The sequence below is a fragment of the Aulonocara sp. 'chitande type north' Nkhata Bay genome, linkage group LG3 (genome assembly GCF_057382095.1).
Source record: "Aulonocara sp. 'chitande type north' Nkhata Bay isolate Kocher_YH1m ecotype deep benthic linkage group LG3, A_spYH_male_GT1.1, whole genome shotgun sequence".
NCBI lineage: Eukaryota > Metazoa > Chordata > Actinopteri > Cichliformes > Cichlidae > Aulonocara > Aulonocara sp. 'chitande type north' Nkhata Bay.
The window spans coordinates 60,629,917-60,646,372 of NC_141346.1; the positions used below are offsets into that span (position 1 = coordinate 60,629,917).

Sequence of the window (16,456 nt, forward strand, 5' to 3'; positions counted from 1 at the left end):
AGGAATAACATAGTTATGCAGTTATCTGGGACTCTCCACCATTTGACCTTAGAACTGAAGAAGCTTCTCGGATGAGAGGTGAAACGTCTTCAAGTAACTTAAAGAAGTCCAGACGCTTTTCTTTACAAGCTCCTTTGACCAGTTATGCAGTTACTTTCTCAGTCTGCTAGAGCCTCCACTTGAACGCAAGAACCTTCATTTATCTTCTCAAACGGAATTCAAAATGTTTTTTACAAATTGAAGGATTAAGATATAAATCGCAGAAGCATCGATCCACACATTCAAAGAAGAACAACCCAACAAACTCTTCATAAAACTCCAAGAGATATGAAAATCTTTATTTCTGTCTATTCTGTGTTGTTAATAACATCACATCTTCACATAGTAGCAAAAACATATTAAACAAACATTAATCTCAACATGCATACTGTACTTCAAGTTTCTCTCATGGAAAGGCCAGTGTTACTTTTATAGTATCCTTTCCATAAATATCATAAATATCTTTACCCATGTAGTGGAATTATTTTATTTTTTCATTTTAGTTAACAAGTATAATGTGACCACATTCACTTTTTATCAGGACAAGCTACACCACCACGGTGGTTAGCATACAATAACACTGCCTTGTTCTCAAAGCTTCTTGCTAACTGTACTTTTTTCTGAGATGTTCTCTTTAAGTAAGGATACTGAAAGTGTAAGCAGTGTATGCGGTCACATCACGTGCTTAAGGTTGTGTTAGCACTGATAATTCCTTCACAGTTCTTTAAAGATGCTGAAGTCATCATATCAGCTGTAAATGCAGTGCTGCTGCTGTCCTTACGCTATACTTTCAAGCATCACACTTTCTTACTGACCAGTTTATTTCCACTTTTTATGCTCTAGTATGGTGTGACTGAATGAAGTCAGCAAACCAAATTCTGTCCATCTGAGGATGAGAAGAAACTTGCATGAAATGGGAAGAATGAGATGAAGATGGCTCCTATGCTTTAGACGTGGCACTGTTTCTGCCATTGTAAGTACGCTAATGCTTGAAAGATCCATTAAAAGTCTGACACTTCACTCTTCAGCTGGAGCGTCCATCAAGTTTTACATTCCAGGTTTCCTCGTTGGGATTACGACTCAGACGATGATGTGAAAAATTAGTTATTACATTAAACCCATAAAATCAACACTGGCAAAAAAGCCGTGCACTTCACAGAGCAGCTTTCTATGGCCGAGCAGCTCCTGCAGGTGTAAGGTGTAGGTGTCACAGCACTCTGGTCCAAAGAGGTTATGTGCAGCATGCAGACAGAAAATGGCTTTACAGAATATGACTGAATGTTGAGGCACCAAAACACACTCAGTCTGCCCCTCAGTCTGATCAAGAAGAAAACCTGACTGAGCGCTTCATAACATCAGTATGATGATGTCCCAGAGGCCATGTTCAGGTTATTCTCCCGTCCACACTGAGCGGGCGGATCAGTGGAGTCTGCATTAGCTTTAACAGAAAGGTCTGATTTAAGCAGGTAAGCTGAATAGACAAGAAAAGCTAGAAAGCTTTATCAACTATAACCCCAGCGAGGACCTTGACAGGTGTCTTGTGTACAGGTGAAGGCTGGACAGTCAGCAGGATACCTTCCTAACATTTGTCATTCCCAGCATTGAACCGTTTCCTGGCACAGCCTCAGTGAAACAGAGCATCGTTTCCACCCCACAGTTACAGACAGGCTGTGCTTTTCTTTGGTAACACCGTCGAATGAGCCCCGTGTCCTCTCTCAGTAGCTGCTTTCGTGTCCTGTCAGGATGTACAGGCTGCTCAGTGCTGACGGGTCATCAGTCGGTGTGCTCTGAAGGATGATGTCTCTGCACATTGTCAGCAAATGAGAAGGAGATGAGTTGTAAAGGAGAACCAGAGAAAGGCAGTACTAACCTAAAGCCAGTGCCTCCACCTGCTTCTACTCCTCCCACCTCTAGTACTAACACTACTCTACTGATACTACAACCACTGTAGTTTGACTTTAATGCTACACACTGGTACAGTACTGGTACACTTACTGGAGTTTTACTCCTGTTCCTGCTCATCACCACGCCTACTACTTTTTAAAACTTTATGATAAGTGTGAACATTTACACACCAGCATACAAACAAGTTTAAAGTAGAAAAAAGGAAGCAAAGAGCTGAGAAATACATAAAACATAACACAGAAGAAAAAGAAACCTTTGCAGGGATTCCTTCTACACCCAGTTTGAGTAAAAACTAACTGAAACACAAGGAAAGAAGATAAGATCAACTAAAATAAGGGTTGTATAATAATACTTAGTACTGGCAGCCACCAGCGCTAAGCCTCAGCCTCCCAGTAGACACACCTATGGTACCGATTTAAAATCCTACATGTCTTTGTTCTCAGGTTATCACGTTCACAAACTTTGGTGTCCACGCTATTTGCCTGCCAGGCTGACAATGATTTAGATCACAGAAACATTTTTAAGCTGTTATTCCTGGTTTCACAGTGGAAAACTCCGGGTAACGTCCATTATCTTTGCTCCTGTATAAGACTTTCCTGAATGCTGAGGTTTGGTCTTCCACATGAAATTCAGTACTTTTGTTTCAGTTTCATTAATGATGCATTGATTTTGGACATCGATGTAATATATATGTGATACACGACAGTCTTTGAGTCCGTCCTTCTCATATATAATCCCACTGTTTTTGCACTTCAGATGATTCCAGTAATGACTGATTTAAAAAAGAAAAGTGAAATATGTCTAATGAACTCACCACGATTCTTATTACAAACTTCATTAAGAGCTGCTGGATCAACAGGGGTGTCCTGGATTTGTTAGTAATATAATATAGTAATATATTATTATTAGTTTTAATTATTTAGTCAAAAATCAATTCCAGACTGCTCTGAGCAACATGCTGCAGCGAGAGTCCTGACAGGGACTAGAAACAGAACATTTATTGGCTCCCTGTTTTATCCAGAATAAAAGATTCAAAATCCTCACATAAAAGGTTTTGAATAATCAGCCCCTGTCTTATCTTAATGACCTTATAGTACCATATCACCCCATTAGAGCACTTCGTTCCAAGTATTTAAAAGTAAAATGGGAGCCAGACCCTTCGGTTTCCAGGCCCCTCTTGGTAAATGGTAAATGGACCGGTTCTTATATAGTGGTTTTCTACTCTGAGCACTCAAAGCTTGCCTCATTCACCCGTTCACACCCATTCATACTCTGACGGATGCACCGAAGAGCAACTTTCATGCAGGATATCTGGCATGTAGACGGGGAGTAGGTGACCTGCTCCCCCACCTGAACTACAGCCACCACTTCTGTGGAACCAGCTTCCAGTTTGGGTTTGGGAGACAGACACCCTCTCTACTTTTAACATTAGGCTTCAAACTTTCCTTTCTTCCCTGAATCCTCCCTTAGTTAGCCTAAGTCTAGGCTGCTGGCGGGTTCCCGTGATGCACCAAGTGTTTCTTCTTCAGTCGCCCTTTTCACTCACTATCTATTTAAACACCTCTCTGCATTCAATCATTAGTTGAGAATATTCTCTGGCTCTCTTCCCCAGATTGTCTTTGTCCCGTCTTCCTCCTCTCACCCCCCCAACCAATCGCAGCAGATGCCCGCCCCTCCCCCAGCCTGGTTCAGGTTTTCACCTGCTAAAAGGGAGTTTTTCACCTTTGTGCACCATAATTGCAGGGCCTTTATATTAAAATATACAGTGTCTTGAAGTGACTATTGTTGTGATTTGGCACTAGCATAAAGAAAATTAGCACTAAGGAAAGTAGTTTTCTGTACAAAGTGTCAGGTAGACGGTAGTTGGTAACTTTAATGGCTGTTTTTCTTTGGAGGGCTGCATGCAAACACATAGGCTGCATTTCCTAAATCCTTGGATCTGAGTAACCAACAGAACAAACACTCTAGTGTGACTCCTGCTTTAATGCTACCATTAATGCTAGCAGTATTCATGCTACTTCCACATGCTACTCTGAAAATCACTTCCAGGTCTATTAACAATAGTATCAAGAAAAATACTATCCTGATTACTTCTGATGTACTAGGATTACTAGTTTCTCACAGTGATTAATAGCTCTTGTCAGCTGTTGAGCTAGTTAATAGGTATGCCCTCGTTGTCATCTGTTGTGATTTTATTTTGAAAGGATGCTTCCTGTTATGCTGCAGAGTGCACGCGAGAGTTCAATAATAAAAACTAAGTGTTGTTCCGGTGAAAAGCCGATGCCCCACGTGTGATTATTCCTCCGTCTAGACAATATAAGTATCTTCAATATTCATGCAGATTCCGCTGGAAGACCCGTCTCTGCTAACAGGTTATGGGCCCAGGAAAACATTGAAGCTACGCCAGGGGAAAGTTTACCACCAGAAAAGTCGCAAAGTACAGCGTGTTCGGTGAGGGCTAGCGTGCTAAGTTAGCACCATGAATAAGCGTGCTGGTGAACCCAGTGGCCGATGGGCAAGGTTGGTTTTTGACGGAGATGAGAAGAATTATGAACTGTGGGAGACAAAATTTTTTGGACATCTTAGATTACAAGGTCTAAAAGACACAATATTGAAAAGTGATGACGACGATGAGGACGACGAAGATAAGAATGCCCAGGCCTATGCAGAGTTAATACAGTTCCTGGATGATAAGAGTTTATCGCTCGTGATGAGAGAAGCTGCCGATGATGGACGCGAGGCACTGAAAATTTTAAGAGACTATTATGCAGGAAAAGGTAAACCAAGAATTATCAGCCTTTATACCGAACTGACTTCTCTGAAGAAAGCAAGCAGTGAGAGCGTCACGGAGTACATCATACGCGCAGAGACATTTATTACAGCCCTGAGAAATGCTGGAGAGACACTTAGTGATGGTCTGCTTGTAGCGATGGTGTTAAAAGGTTTACCAGAAACATTTAAACCTTTTTCCGTTCACATTACGCAAAGTGAATCAGAAATCAAGTTTGCGGAATTTAAAACGAAACTCCGCAGCTATGAGGACACTGAGAAAATGCGCTTAATGGAACAAGAGGATAACATCATGAAGGCGAGAGTGCAACCCAGCGTGAGACCCGCAGCAGCTGCTAATGACCACAGGAGAGACATGTCAGACATAGTCTGTTTTAAGTGTGGCCAACGGGGATGCAAGGCCAGAGCATGCCGCTACAGACAGTGGTGCGGTCACTGTAGGAGCAACACCCATCGAGAGTCGACTTGCAGGAGACGACAACGGAATGATGAAGCACGCACAGCCTCGGAGGAGGGCGACAACGCAGAGAGCGACGACACCTATGTCTTCCGGATGAGCGATGACTACGCGGCACCTCAACAGCCACAAGACATCAGGACCAAAGGCCTAATGGTGGATACTGGCGCAACATCACACATCCTGAATGATAAAACAGCGTTCAAGAAATTTAATGACGACTTCCAGCCGGGAACGCACTGTGTGGAATTAGCTGATGGCACCAGGTGTAAAGGAGTGGCTGAAGGCAGAGGAGATGCAGAGGTGTGCTTGATTGACAGCAGAGGGAGACAGTGTAAAACAACACTGAAAGACGCCCTATGCATTCCCTCATTTCCACAGAATATCTTCTCTGTGAGAGCGGCCACCACGAACGGAGCCACTATCATCTTTAAGAAAGGAAGGAACGTCCTTCAACACAGAGACGGTACAAAGTTTCACATCCATGAGCACAACAGACTTTATTACCTTGAGACTGTAAGTGAGTACGATGATAAGTGTAATAATTGTTTTGATGTGCAGACATGGCATGAAATTTTGGGACATTGCAATCATAGTGACATTCTGAAGCTACAAAATGTGGTTGAAGGTATGAAAATCAAAGGGAAAACTGACAAAGAAAGTTTGAACTGTGAGGTGTGTATTCAGGGAAAATTTGTCCAGACTAGGAATAGAAACCCTGACAGGAGAGCTGAGAAACCTCTCGAGCTGGTACATACGGATCTAGCAGGGCCGATAGATCCAGAATCACGAGATGGACACAGATATGCATTATTGTTTACCGATGACTTTTCCGGTGCAGTATTTGTATATTTTCTCAAAAACAAAAGTGAAACAATGCAAGCAACTGAAATCTTTTTGGCCGATACAGCCCCACTCAGGAAGGTAAAGTGTATCAGGTCAGACAACGGCACAGAGTTCATGGCAAAGAGTTACCAGGTATTGTTAAACAAACATGGAATAAGACATGAAACTTCAGCCCCATATTCCCCTCACCAGAATGGTACAGCGGAACGTGGCTGGAGAACACTTTTTGATATGGGGAGGTGCATGCTTATTGAGAGTGCCATACCAAAGGAATTATGGACGTATGCAGTTCAAACAGCGGCTATCGTGAGAAACAGATGCTTTAACAACCGGACAGGGCAGACACCTTACTTTTTGCTGACTGGGCGGAAGCCCAATCTATCCAGAATGCGAAAGTTTGGGTGTGAGTGTTATGCTTACAAGCAAAACAAGGGTAAGCTGGATTCTAAGTGTACAAAAGGGATTTTTGTAGGCTACGACAAAAACAGTCCAGCATACAAGGTTTATTTCCCAGACAGCGCCAAAGTGCAAAAGTTTAGGCTGGTTAAGTTTGTAACCAAACACAATGAGGAAAAGCAAACACAAACTGATACGACATCTGAGGATGAGGACATACAGGTGAGGGAGAGACCAAACGTGAACAGGGAAAGCCCCAGTACCAGTTCACAGGAACCAGATACTGACAACCAACCAGAAGTGAACAGTCAGATGCCACTTAGTGATGAGACTGAAAACTCCAGAAGGTATCCTTCTAGAACAAGAAAGAAACCAGATTATCTAAATGAATATGAGTCAGGAGAAGACATTGATGATCAAGTGCTGACTAACATAGACTACTGTTACAGACTGATAAGTAACTCACCCGTGACATTCAGTGAAGCTGCAAGGTCACCCAACTCTAGAGAGTGGAAAGCAGCTATGGATGAGGAAATGCAATCCTTAAAAGAGAACAACACCTTTACCCTAACAATCTTACCTGAGGGAAAGAAAGCAGTGGGGGGTAGATGGGTATATGTGAAGAAAAACAGTGGTGATGGATCAGAAAAATATAAAGCACGGTACGTAGCTAAAGGTTACAACCAGTGTTTTGGGATAGACTATGATGAAACTTTTTCTCCGACTGCTAACCTGACAAGCATAAGAGTATTGATGCAGTGTGCAATACAAGAAAACCTGATTTTGCATCAGATGGATGTAAAAACCGCATACTTGCATGCACCAATAGATTTTGAAGTGTATGTTGAGCAGCCAGAAGGCTATGAAGTAAAAGGAAAAACAGATGAGAAACTGGTCTACAAGCTGGAAAAGTCACTTTATGGGCTTAAACAGTCAGGCCAAAACTGGAACAGGACATTACATGACTATTTGATAGAGAACGGTTTCATGCAGAGTCCTGTAGATCATTGTGTTTACACAAGGAAAACAGGAAAAGAAAAAGTGATCATGATCATATGGGTTGATGATATTATTATTGCAGCCAGTGATGAAAGGGTTTTGAAAACTGTGAAGGAAATGCTAACTGCAAGATTCAAAATGAAAGATATGGGGAAACTCAAACATTTTCTTGGTATTGATTTTGAGCAAACCCAAGATTGTGTAAAAATGTTACAAGAGAGATATGTAGAAAACATACTGGAAAGATTTCAAATGCAAGACTGTAAACCAAGATCAACTCCTTGTGAACAAAGGTTGAACTACAATGATGATGCTGAGAAAATGAACAATGTCAGAATGTACAGAGAGGCAGTAGGTAGCCTTATTTACTTGACCTCTTGCACACGACCAGATTTGAGTTTTGTTGTAAGTAAGCTGTCACAGCACTTCAAAGAACCAGCTGTGGAACATTGGACTACTGTGAAACATGTTCTAAGGTACCTGAAACAATCAAAAGACAAGACATTGTGCTACAGGAAAAGTGACAAAGATTTGAGAGTACAAGGTCACAGTGACTCAGACTGGGCTGCGGATGTGACTGACAGGAGGAGTACTACAGGTTACTGCGTAAGCCTGAATGAAGGAGGTACTTTGGTGTCATGGCGAACAAAGAAGCAGCCAACTGTTGCCTTGTCAACTTGTGAAGCAGAGTACATAGCTTTGGCAGCAACAACACAAGAATGTTTGTACTTGACACAACTGTTGCAAAGCATGTATGAGCATCAAAAGAGACCGCCAAAGATTTTTGAGGACAATCAAGGGACTATTGCATTGGCAAAGAATCCTGTTAACAGACAGAGGTGTAAGCATATCGATATCAAATATCATTTTGTGAGATCAACAGTTAATGCTGGAAATTTGATATTGGAGTATTGTCCGACAGGTCTGATGGTGGCCGATGTTATGACAAAGCCAGCAACAAAGGGGAAGTTATTGAAGTTTGAGAAATATATGTTTGGAGTGTAAACAAATAGTAAAGAAAAACTGTTTCTTTTGGAATGCATGTAAAGCTGACAACGTGAGTGCAAGTGGGGGTGTTGAGCTAGTTAATAGGTATGCCCTCGTTGTCATCTGTTGTGATTTTATTTTGAAAGGATGCTTCCTGTTATGCTGCAGAGTGCACGCGAGAGTTCAATAATAAAAACTAAGTGTTGTTCCGGTGAAAAGCCGATGCCCCACGTGTGATTATTCCTCCGTCTAGACAATATAAGTATCTTCAATATTCATGCAGATTCCGCTGGAAGACCCGTCTCTGCTAACATCAGCATACAGTTAACATACCTGTTTGTTCCCAGAACTCTGAACACACGACTCTCATCTGTAATTTCTTGTGTTACCTGCACATAAAGTGAAAATTCACATGTGTAATGACTTAGAACTAATATGATAAGCACATGATACGAGCTCAGCCAACGTTGGATGAATTTACTAGTTCATCACCTCATCTGAATGGAAACTCCTCCCTTTGAGGCCATGCTTCCAGAATGCCAGCACACTATCCTGCAAGCAGACTGACAGAACAGGAGGTGTCACTCAGCTTTCAGGACACACATCAGCTCTCATTCACTTTGTTTGTCACATCATTATTTCTACCTAGTGTTTCAATGGGGAAGTCAAAGACTATTTCTGCAGCCAGCTGTCTGGATGGAAGTCCTTGCAGGTTCACGATCTTTACAGTTCCTGTCCAAACAGTACACAGATTGAGAATGAGCATGAAAGACATTTGAAGGATTCACAATATGCGAGGGGACTTACTTTCCAAGGTGATGAGAACAGTGTCTCGGTCCAGCTGGGTTACCTGCACGACTCTGAGTGCTCCACTATCTCCTGATGCACGGAAAGAAGGAAGCTTGTTGCAACAAGTTGAAGCTTGAAGCTTCAGGAAGTCAGCAGAGACACGCAGAAACGGTCCTACCTGGCACTGGAACAGGAGCGCCGTTCAGCTCTATAATATCAAACCTGAGCTGTTGGCCGGTTGGTGGTTTATCATTACTACAGTCTCTCACTCCAACACACAGCTGAGAAGAGAATCTGGGAGTCTGATGGCGAGTTGCTGTGAAACAGTCACCAAGGAAAACAAAAAAAACTAAATAAATTCTCATGGATGGTTAAGTGATGCTTGTTAAACCTGAGCTGAACCTGTTCATACAACCGTCAAAAACAGCACAACAGAATTCTTGTATGATTATTAAATCTTGAGATTAAAGATAAACCGATGCCATCCACCCATCCATCCATCCATCCACCCACCCATCCATCCATCCACCCGTCCATCCGTCCAGCCGTCCATCCATCCATCCATCCATCCATCCATCCATCCGTCCAGCCGTCCATCCATTCATCCATCCATCCATCCATCCACCCGTCCATCTGTTCGTCCATCCATCCATCCATCCATCCATCCATCCATCCATCCATCCATCCACCCACCCACCCATCCATCCATCCATCCATCCATCCATCCATCCATCCAGCCGTCCATCCATCCATCCACCCGTCCATCCATCCATCCATCCACCCGTCGATCCATCCATCCCCTAACTGCACGTCTTTGGACTGATGCCACTTTTCCATAATGTTGTGACACAGGCGTGTTTCTCCAAGCAGCACTGTGTTAGGACTGCAGACAGGCTTAACACAGAGCTCTGTTCTCACAGTACATACATTATCGTTATGAAATGTGCGAGACATTCACAAAAAAACTGTCAATTATCTGTGCTATGTGATCTAATGGTGCATGCTGGCGTTGAACTGTGTGCTGATAACACTGTTCCTTTAGCACAGAAAACACATGGTAACCATTCAGTTACACGAGCTTGGACCCAGAGAAGGTGCTGTTGGTGTTTTTGGACGGCGTTTATACAACGTTTCTTTTATTTAGTCTCTAAAATCTTGTTGGGCTTGAATAAAAAGTATGCATATGTTATTAAAAAAAATCAATTACATTCTTCAGCTTCAGATTTTGATATGCTGTCTGTCTACTTTTATGTAATTCAGGTCTAATGACTGGTTTGCATTGTGGAAATAGGGTTAGAGTTAGAAAGGAAGACATTTATTCAGGTGGCAAGTTCGACATATCTGTACAAACCTTTAGATGCATGAACTTCTGAAGAGGCTCATACCACAAGAGTAAAACCAGGCCAGATGGGACAGCCCCGCACAGATATGTACTATCTGTGTATGGGTTTCTTGCTGAAACAGAGAGAGCAGGACTAAGTGTCTGCAGTTGTTCTCCGTGAACAAACAGACTGACCAGAGTAACTCGGCATTGCTTACCTACACTGCACCTCCTACAACCTTTAGTGTCAGGAATCTTTACAGATATGGTAAACTTTCTGTGGCCAACAGAGAATATCCAGGTCAGAACAAGCAGACAAAATTGGGTTTACAGTATCCTCCTTCCTCAAAATCAAGTGGTAGCATCATACATGACATTATTAACACTGCTGCACCTACAGCTCCTGTTTCTCTGCATCTGTGATGGCGTGTCGTACCTGAGACTGATCCGCTCAGTGAGGCGGTTGGTGCTGAGCGACAGGCTGCTGTGTTTCTTGTGCAGATGTCCTTTCTGTTCAAACAGAGCTGGCAGGCTGTGCGAGTAAAGCTGGGCCGACTTGCCTGCAGGATGGAGCCTTTTTAGAGCAGCATATTATCGAGTGGACACAATGTTCTCCATTTGTGTCACGCTGTTTGTTACCTGATACGGACATCAGCACATTGTTCAGAACATATAGCCATATACATCGCTGAGGGAGGAGCTGTGGGGAAAAGACAAGCAGTTCACTGAGACTTCAAACATCCAGCTTCAGTCATCAGACTGTTCCAGAAACATCATTTCCTGGTTTTCAGTGCTCCTCCTTTCATCAGGAGCTGCACTCCTTACTCAGGTTTTTCAGGGTGATGCGATTAATGACTTGCACTTTTTTGTTATTACTTGCATTTTTACACAATGCTCTTCTACTCTGACTGACACTTTCAACTACCAGCTTGACCGCGCATCACTCTTTTCTACCTCAAAACGACCAGTTACACATGTCTGCATGAATTCTGCACGCACGTTTGCACTACAAGCTGCACACAAACACGTGCGCACATCCATGATTTACTCCAAACCTAACTTAACCTTCGGCGCTTTTTAACTTTCAACCCCTTCAGTGGAAACATTGGGAGAAGTTTGCCAATGTGGTATTATAATATTATTTTATGCCACGTTAGACCCCTAATTGAAGATTGTGAATTATTATGTAGTTTTAGTTTGCATTATTCTCCTGAATTAGAAGAAGGTGATAACTATTGCATTTGTTAAACTGATTTGCATTACATTAGACTGCTGATTTATTGTGAATGAATGATATTGTTTCATGATGCATTATACTGCTGAGTTATAAGAAATACTGTTCGCAGAAAGTCATCACCTTATTGGTCTGATTAGAAGAGAACAGAACATGCTGGAGTTTTCTGCCCCATCTCAGCAGGAGCAGATAAACAGGGAGCCAAGGTCGTAGCTTAGGCGCCGTGTGAGAGAAAGCATGTGAATGTTTAGGCTTTTATGATAAGGTGGGGGCCACTAGAGGCTATAAGAGTTTGAGCAATGCTCCACCATTTTGAGATCTGATGCTGTCTACGTACGGTGTCCATCTCCCACGCGTGTGATCATTAAAATCATCGTTTGACTCAACCCGGTCGGACCAGTGTTGTTATTGTGGTTTTTCCTCTTGTATCCATCCCCAATATTTGAATCTGTAACACCATCAAACTCGTCGTTGGAGGGGAGAGGGAGGGGAAACAGGAGGACAAAGGATGGCGGGAACAACTGAGCTGTAGTGCTTTTTTTTTTTCAACTGTGCAATATTTGCAATATTGTTTTATATTCGACCTTTTTTGTGGGGCAAATAATATTGACACCAGTCATTTTGTGTTTTTCTGAAATTATTCTGTTATTGTGTACAAAATATTAAAAAAATTCAGCTATATATGTTGATGCATGCTTTTATTACCAGTCGCATTGATTGCTGTAACGCCCTGCTCTCTGGTCTCCCCAAAAAGAATATATCACCCTTACAACTTTTACAAAACTGCAGCTCGTGTGCTGACGAAGACCAGAGGGTGGGCCCACAGTACACCGGTTTTAGAATCGCTGCATTGGCTCCCCGTGTATTTCAGGATCGATTTTAAAGTTCTTTTATTGGTTTTTAAATGTCTTAATGGTCTGCTTCTCTCAATGACTATCGCCCTGTAGCCCTCACCTCAGTAGTGATGAAGTGCTTTGAACGCCTGCTCAGAGACTTCATCATTTCTTCACTACCAGACACACTGGACCCACTACAGTTCGCTTACCGTCCAAATCGTTCCACAGACGATGCCATCTCTCATCTCCTCCACACATCACTCACTCACTTGGACACTAGAAGGGGGAATTATGTTAAAATGCTCTTCATAGACTACAGCTCTGCATTTAATACCATAATTCCCTCCACACTCACCACCAAGCTGGAGCATCTGGGACTCAGCTCATCTATGTGTCAGTGGATCTCCAACTTCCTAACTGGCAGACCACAGGCAGTAAGGATGGGCGGACATGTCTCAGCCTCCACCACTCTCAGCACTGGAGCCCCCCCAACAACAGACTGTTCTCTCTGCTGAGGTCAGGAAAGCGATTCCGCTCCCTGAAGACCAACACAGAGAGACTGAGGAGGAGCTTCTTCCCGCAGGCGATACGGTCTCTCAATCACACCACCACACAGTACTGACCCACACATATGGTTCTTACACACACACTGGACATTCTGGACATTGTTTTCACTTCATCACTTAAATCACTTTAAGCATATTTGCACTGCACAAGACATAATGTGGATTGCACAACACTGGTCACTATATTCTTCATTTCCAGTTAATACTTGTACAGCTGCTGTTATTGTGTATATATTTATTTATTTATATTTCTTCATACATTCTTATATAGTTCTATATTGTGTATTTTGTTGTACAGTTATTTTATTTTCAACTTTAATTTATATATTTTATGTTATTCTCCCAGTTAAATTTACCCTTCATTCTAATTTGTGTTGTACAGTTATTTCATTTTTAACCTTAATTTATATCTTATTCCCTCCTAGTTAAATTTACCCTTTTTAATTTTTCCTATTTATTTCCTATTTATTTCCTTTTTTTTCTTTTCTTTAGGTCACGAGCAGTTGTCCAAGCATTTCACTGCATATCGTACTGTGTATGACTGTGTGCGTGAAAAATAAAATTTGAATTTGAATTTGATTTGGGCCGTCTTATCTCTCAGATCTGCTTTTACCATATGAACCCTCGCGGACCTTGAGGTCCTCTGGTACTGGCCTTCTGACTGTTCCCAAAGACAGCACACATACTCACGGAGAGGCAGCTTTTCAGTGGTATGGTCCTCGTCTGTGGAACAGCCTGCCGGAGGAGCTCAGGGCCGCAGAGAACGTACATGTTTTTAAGAACAGGCTCAAGACCACCTTTTTAATTTATCTTTCACCTAACGTTTATTTATTTTATGCTTATTTATTCTATCCTGTTATTCTATTTATTAATTTAGGTTTTACCTAATATTTATTGATTTTATTCTTACTCATTTTTTATCTTCTTACTATTTCTATTGTATCCCGTTCTTATTTACTTTATCTTTTTACCCTGTATATATCCTATTGTGACATATCTCCAGTGTTTCCTCGGAGGGGGCTCTCTGCACCGGGGCTGTGATCGACCGTGGCTGCTGGGGCTCTGGGGGTCCTCTCAGCCTGGCTGGGGGGGGGGATATGGGTGCATTCATGATTGTTTATGTTAATGAGAGTGTGGGGGGTTAGTTGGAGGGCGGGGTGGGGTGCTTTTAACCATGTAAAGCACTTTGTGCTACTTTTTTTGTATGAAAAGTGCTTTATAAATAAAGATTGATTGATTGATTAATTTCCCAGCTTTGGTCATTATATACAGTATTTTGGAGACAGAGAGTTACAGACTCTCTCCCAGACCACGGACTCATAAGACAAGTCAGAGCTTTATAAAAAAAAAAAAGTTGTGTTTTCTAAATTGGAGTTCAAGTTATTTGTACTTCCAATAGTGTTAACATACTACACAGGTCATGAACAAGATTTCTTTTACATTTTCATTGTAAATGGGCTGAAGCAGTTAATTAAAAGTAGTCTAACATAAATGTAAACGCTGTAATTTGATTATTTTAATAAACCATGAAACTTGGATGGATTCGATGCCGGTGTGACCACAGTGCACACGTCTGCTGTCGCTCACAGTGGTCCAAGGAACCGCTCAGGGAGTTTGTGTGTTCGCTCAGACACCTGAAAAATTAGAGGGAACATTGGGCCTCTGACATTCAATACCCAGTTATTAAAATGTTAAGTGTAAATCATCCCCAGCCCACAATAGCAGCTGAATTTACTACGATTTCAGATCTTTTTACACGTCAATAAGAAACCACCGATGTGTAAAACAGGCTGACAACAGAATGACGTAAACCACACTGCTGCAACTGTGCAGCTCTCAGGTTTTATCTATTGTTTCTCTGTGTGGCCAGCAGGGGGAGGTGTTTTTTTTTTTTTTTTTATATATATTAATGAAAACATTTTTCATGAAAGTTGCAAATTTGTTATCTGTTTTTATGACATTTTTCACTGTGGATTACAACAACATCAACATTAGAAAATGAAATACATTTATAGTAGGTGATCATTAATCACTATTATTGGCACTATTAAAGGGCCCCAAAAATCAAACTTTGCTTAGGGCACCACGGAGGGCCAACCCTTTTTACACTTCAACGATTGTACACAAAATACAATCATCCATCCTTCTATCTATTTATTTTTGTCCACTTATATAATTCAGCATCACAGGGAAGTTGGATCCCAGTTGTTTTTCACAGAGGGCCAAGCAGTGGAGGGAGCTGCCGACCTCCCAGCAATACATGTAAAAGCTTTATTTTATGCTGACTCTGGTCATCTTTATATATCATAAAAATTTGCTTCACGATCTGAAACACGTAAGTGTGGCAAATATGCAAATAGCTAAGAAATCAGGATGGGGTAAATCGTTTCTCACTGCACTTCTGTTAGGCGACTGAATAAAAACACAAAGTCAGCAGTCTGGCTATGAATGTCTTTAATGTTTCCAAGATCAGAATCACATCAGGGTGTACAACCTCACCCCTGGCGCCGTTGCCCACCTCTCAATTTTAAATACACGTAGACATTGAGGGCTACCAGGAGGGGCTATGCGCTTACCTGCTGCTGAGTAATTGCATATGAGAGCATGAGGGTGGGAATGGATGTTTGTATCTGTGTGTGCCTGTTTGTCTGTGTCCATATGTCAGGTCGGGTATCAGACGCCACCTCTCTGGGGACATCTCAGGCCCTCCAAGGTATGGAGGCCTATCTCCCCCCACCACTCCCCCTGCCAGTGGCAGACGCCCTCAGACATTGGTGCATTGGTGGTTCTTTGTGTCCGGGGATGGGCATCCAGGTACTGCTTGTCGGGGCCTGGAGCCTGGGGCTTGCTCGGGCTCCTTCGGGGGTGGGGTGCCTTTGGCCTCTCAGCCTGGGGCTCGGTCACTCTGGCACAGCTGGCTGCCGGCGGAGCTCACGGGCACGTCACGTTTAAATCATGCTTTTTATCCGTTTTTGTTTTTTAATTCTGTAAAGAACTTGGGATCACCTTGTTGTTGAATTGTGCGATATAAATAAACTTGCCTTGCATTTTGGCTGCTACCTCAAAGCACACTGTGCGCTGTCGATCTTACGTGCTGCACAATAATATTCAATATTTAGTATTTACAGTTATATTCACATAGATCATCGCGATGCTGTTGTTTATTATATTGCTCTCTTTTGTTTGCTTGTTTTCTCTTTTTTCTTTCTCAACAGGTGATCCAGGTGATTGATAGATGGATTTTTTGTCTGTTTGTTTTGTTGGCTTGGACAACTTCCTACCAGACCCGTG

At 42.2% G+C, this 16,456-nt stretch overlaps 2 protein-coding genes across 2 annotated transcripts; both read right to left on the reverse strand.

Moving 5' to 3' along the window:
- Positions 1 to 311: 311 nt before the first annotated feature.
- On the reverse strand, positions 312 to 9,715 carry LOC147336414 (mitogen-activated protein kinase kinase kinase kinase 2-like). The gene is made up of 6 exons (XM_086287087.1): positions 9,387 to 9,715; positions 9,227 to 9,298; positions 9,065 to 9,151; positions 8,912 to 8,982; positions 8,753 to 8,808; positions 312 to 1,842 (listed from the first exon to the last, which is right to left on the reverse strand). The coding sequence occupies exons 1-6, from the start codon at positions 9,571 to 9,573 to the stop codon at positions 1,755 to 1,757; spliced, it is 561 nt and encodes a 186-aa protein (XP_086143213.1). The 5' UTR covers positions 9,574 to 9,715; the 3' UTR covers positions 312 to 1,754.
- Positions 9,716 to 10,429: 714 nt separating this feature from the next.
- Positions 10,430 to 11,572, reverse strand: LOC147336415 (mitogen-activated protein kinase kinase kinase kinase 2-like). Its single transcript, XM_086287089.1, has 4 exons — positions 11,169 to 11,572; positions 10,966 to 11,089; positions 10,748 to 10,806; positions 10,430 to 10,663 (listed from the first exon to the last, which is right to left on the reverse strand). Exons 1-4 carry the CDS (start codon positions 11,179 to 11,181, stop codon positions 10,524 to 10,526), a joined length of 336 nt encoding a protein of 111 aa, XP_086143215.1. The 5' UTR covers positions 11,182 to 11,572; the 3' UTR covers positions 10,430 to 10,523.
- Between the last annotated feature and the right edge of the window lie 4,884 nt (positions 11,573 to 16,456).

Bases quoted from the DNA above. Each gene is read 5' to 3' on its own strand.
- LOC147336414 (XM_086287087.1), bottom strand. From the start codon at position 9,573: ATGAGAATTTATTTAGTTTTTTTTGTTTTCCTTGGTGACTGTTTCACA. The intron at 9,299-9,386 runs GTAGGACCGTTT...TCCGTGCATCAG, and splicing joins CGCTCCTGTTCCAGTGCCAG to GAGATAGTGGAGCACTCAGA. The intron at 1,843-8,752 runs GTATGTTAACTG...GACAATGTGCAG, and splicing joins AGAGTTCTGGGAACAAACAG to AGACATCATCCTTCAGAGCA.
- LOC147336415 (XM_086287089.1), bottom strand. The intron at 10,807-10,965 runs GTACGACACGCC...TGTTGGCCACAG, and splicing joins ACTGAGCGGATCAGTCTCAG to AAAGTTTACCATATCTGTAA. The intron at 10,664-10,747 runs GTAAGCAATGCC...TCTCTGTTTCAG, and splicing joins TTGTAGGAGGTGCAGTGTAG to CAAGAAACCCATACACAGAT.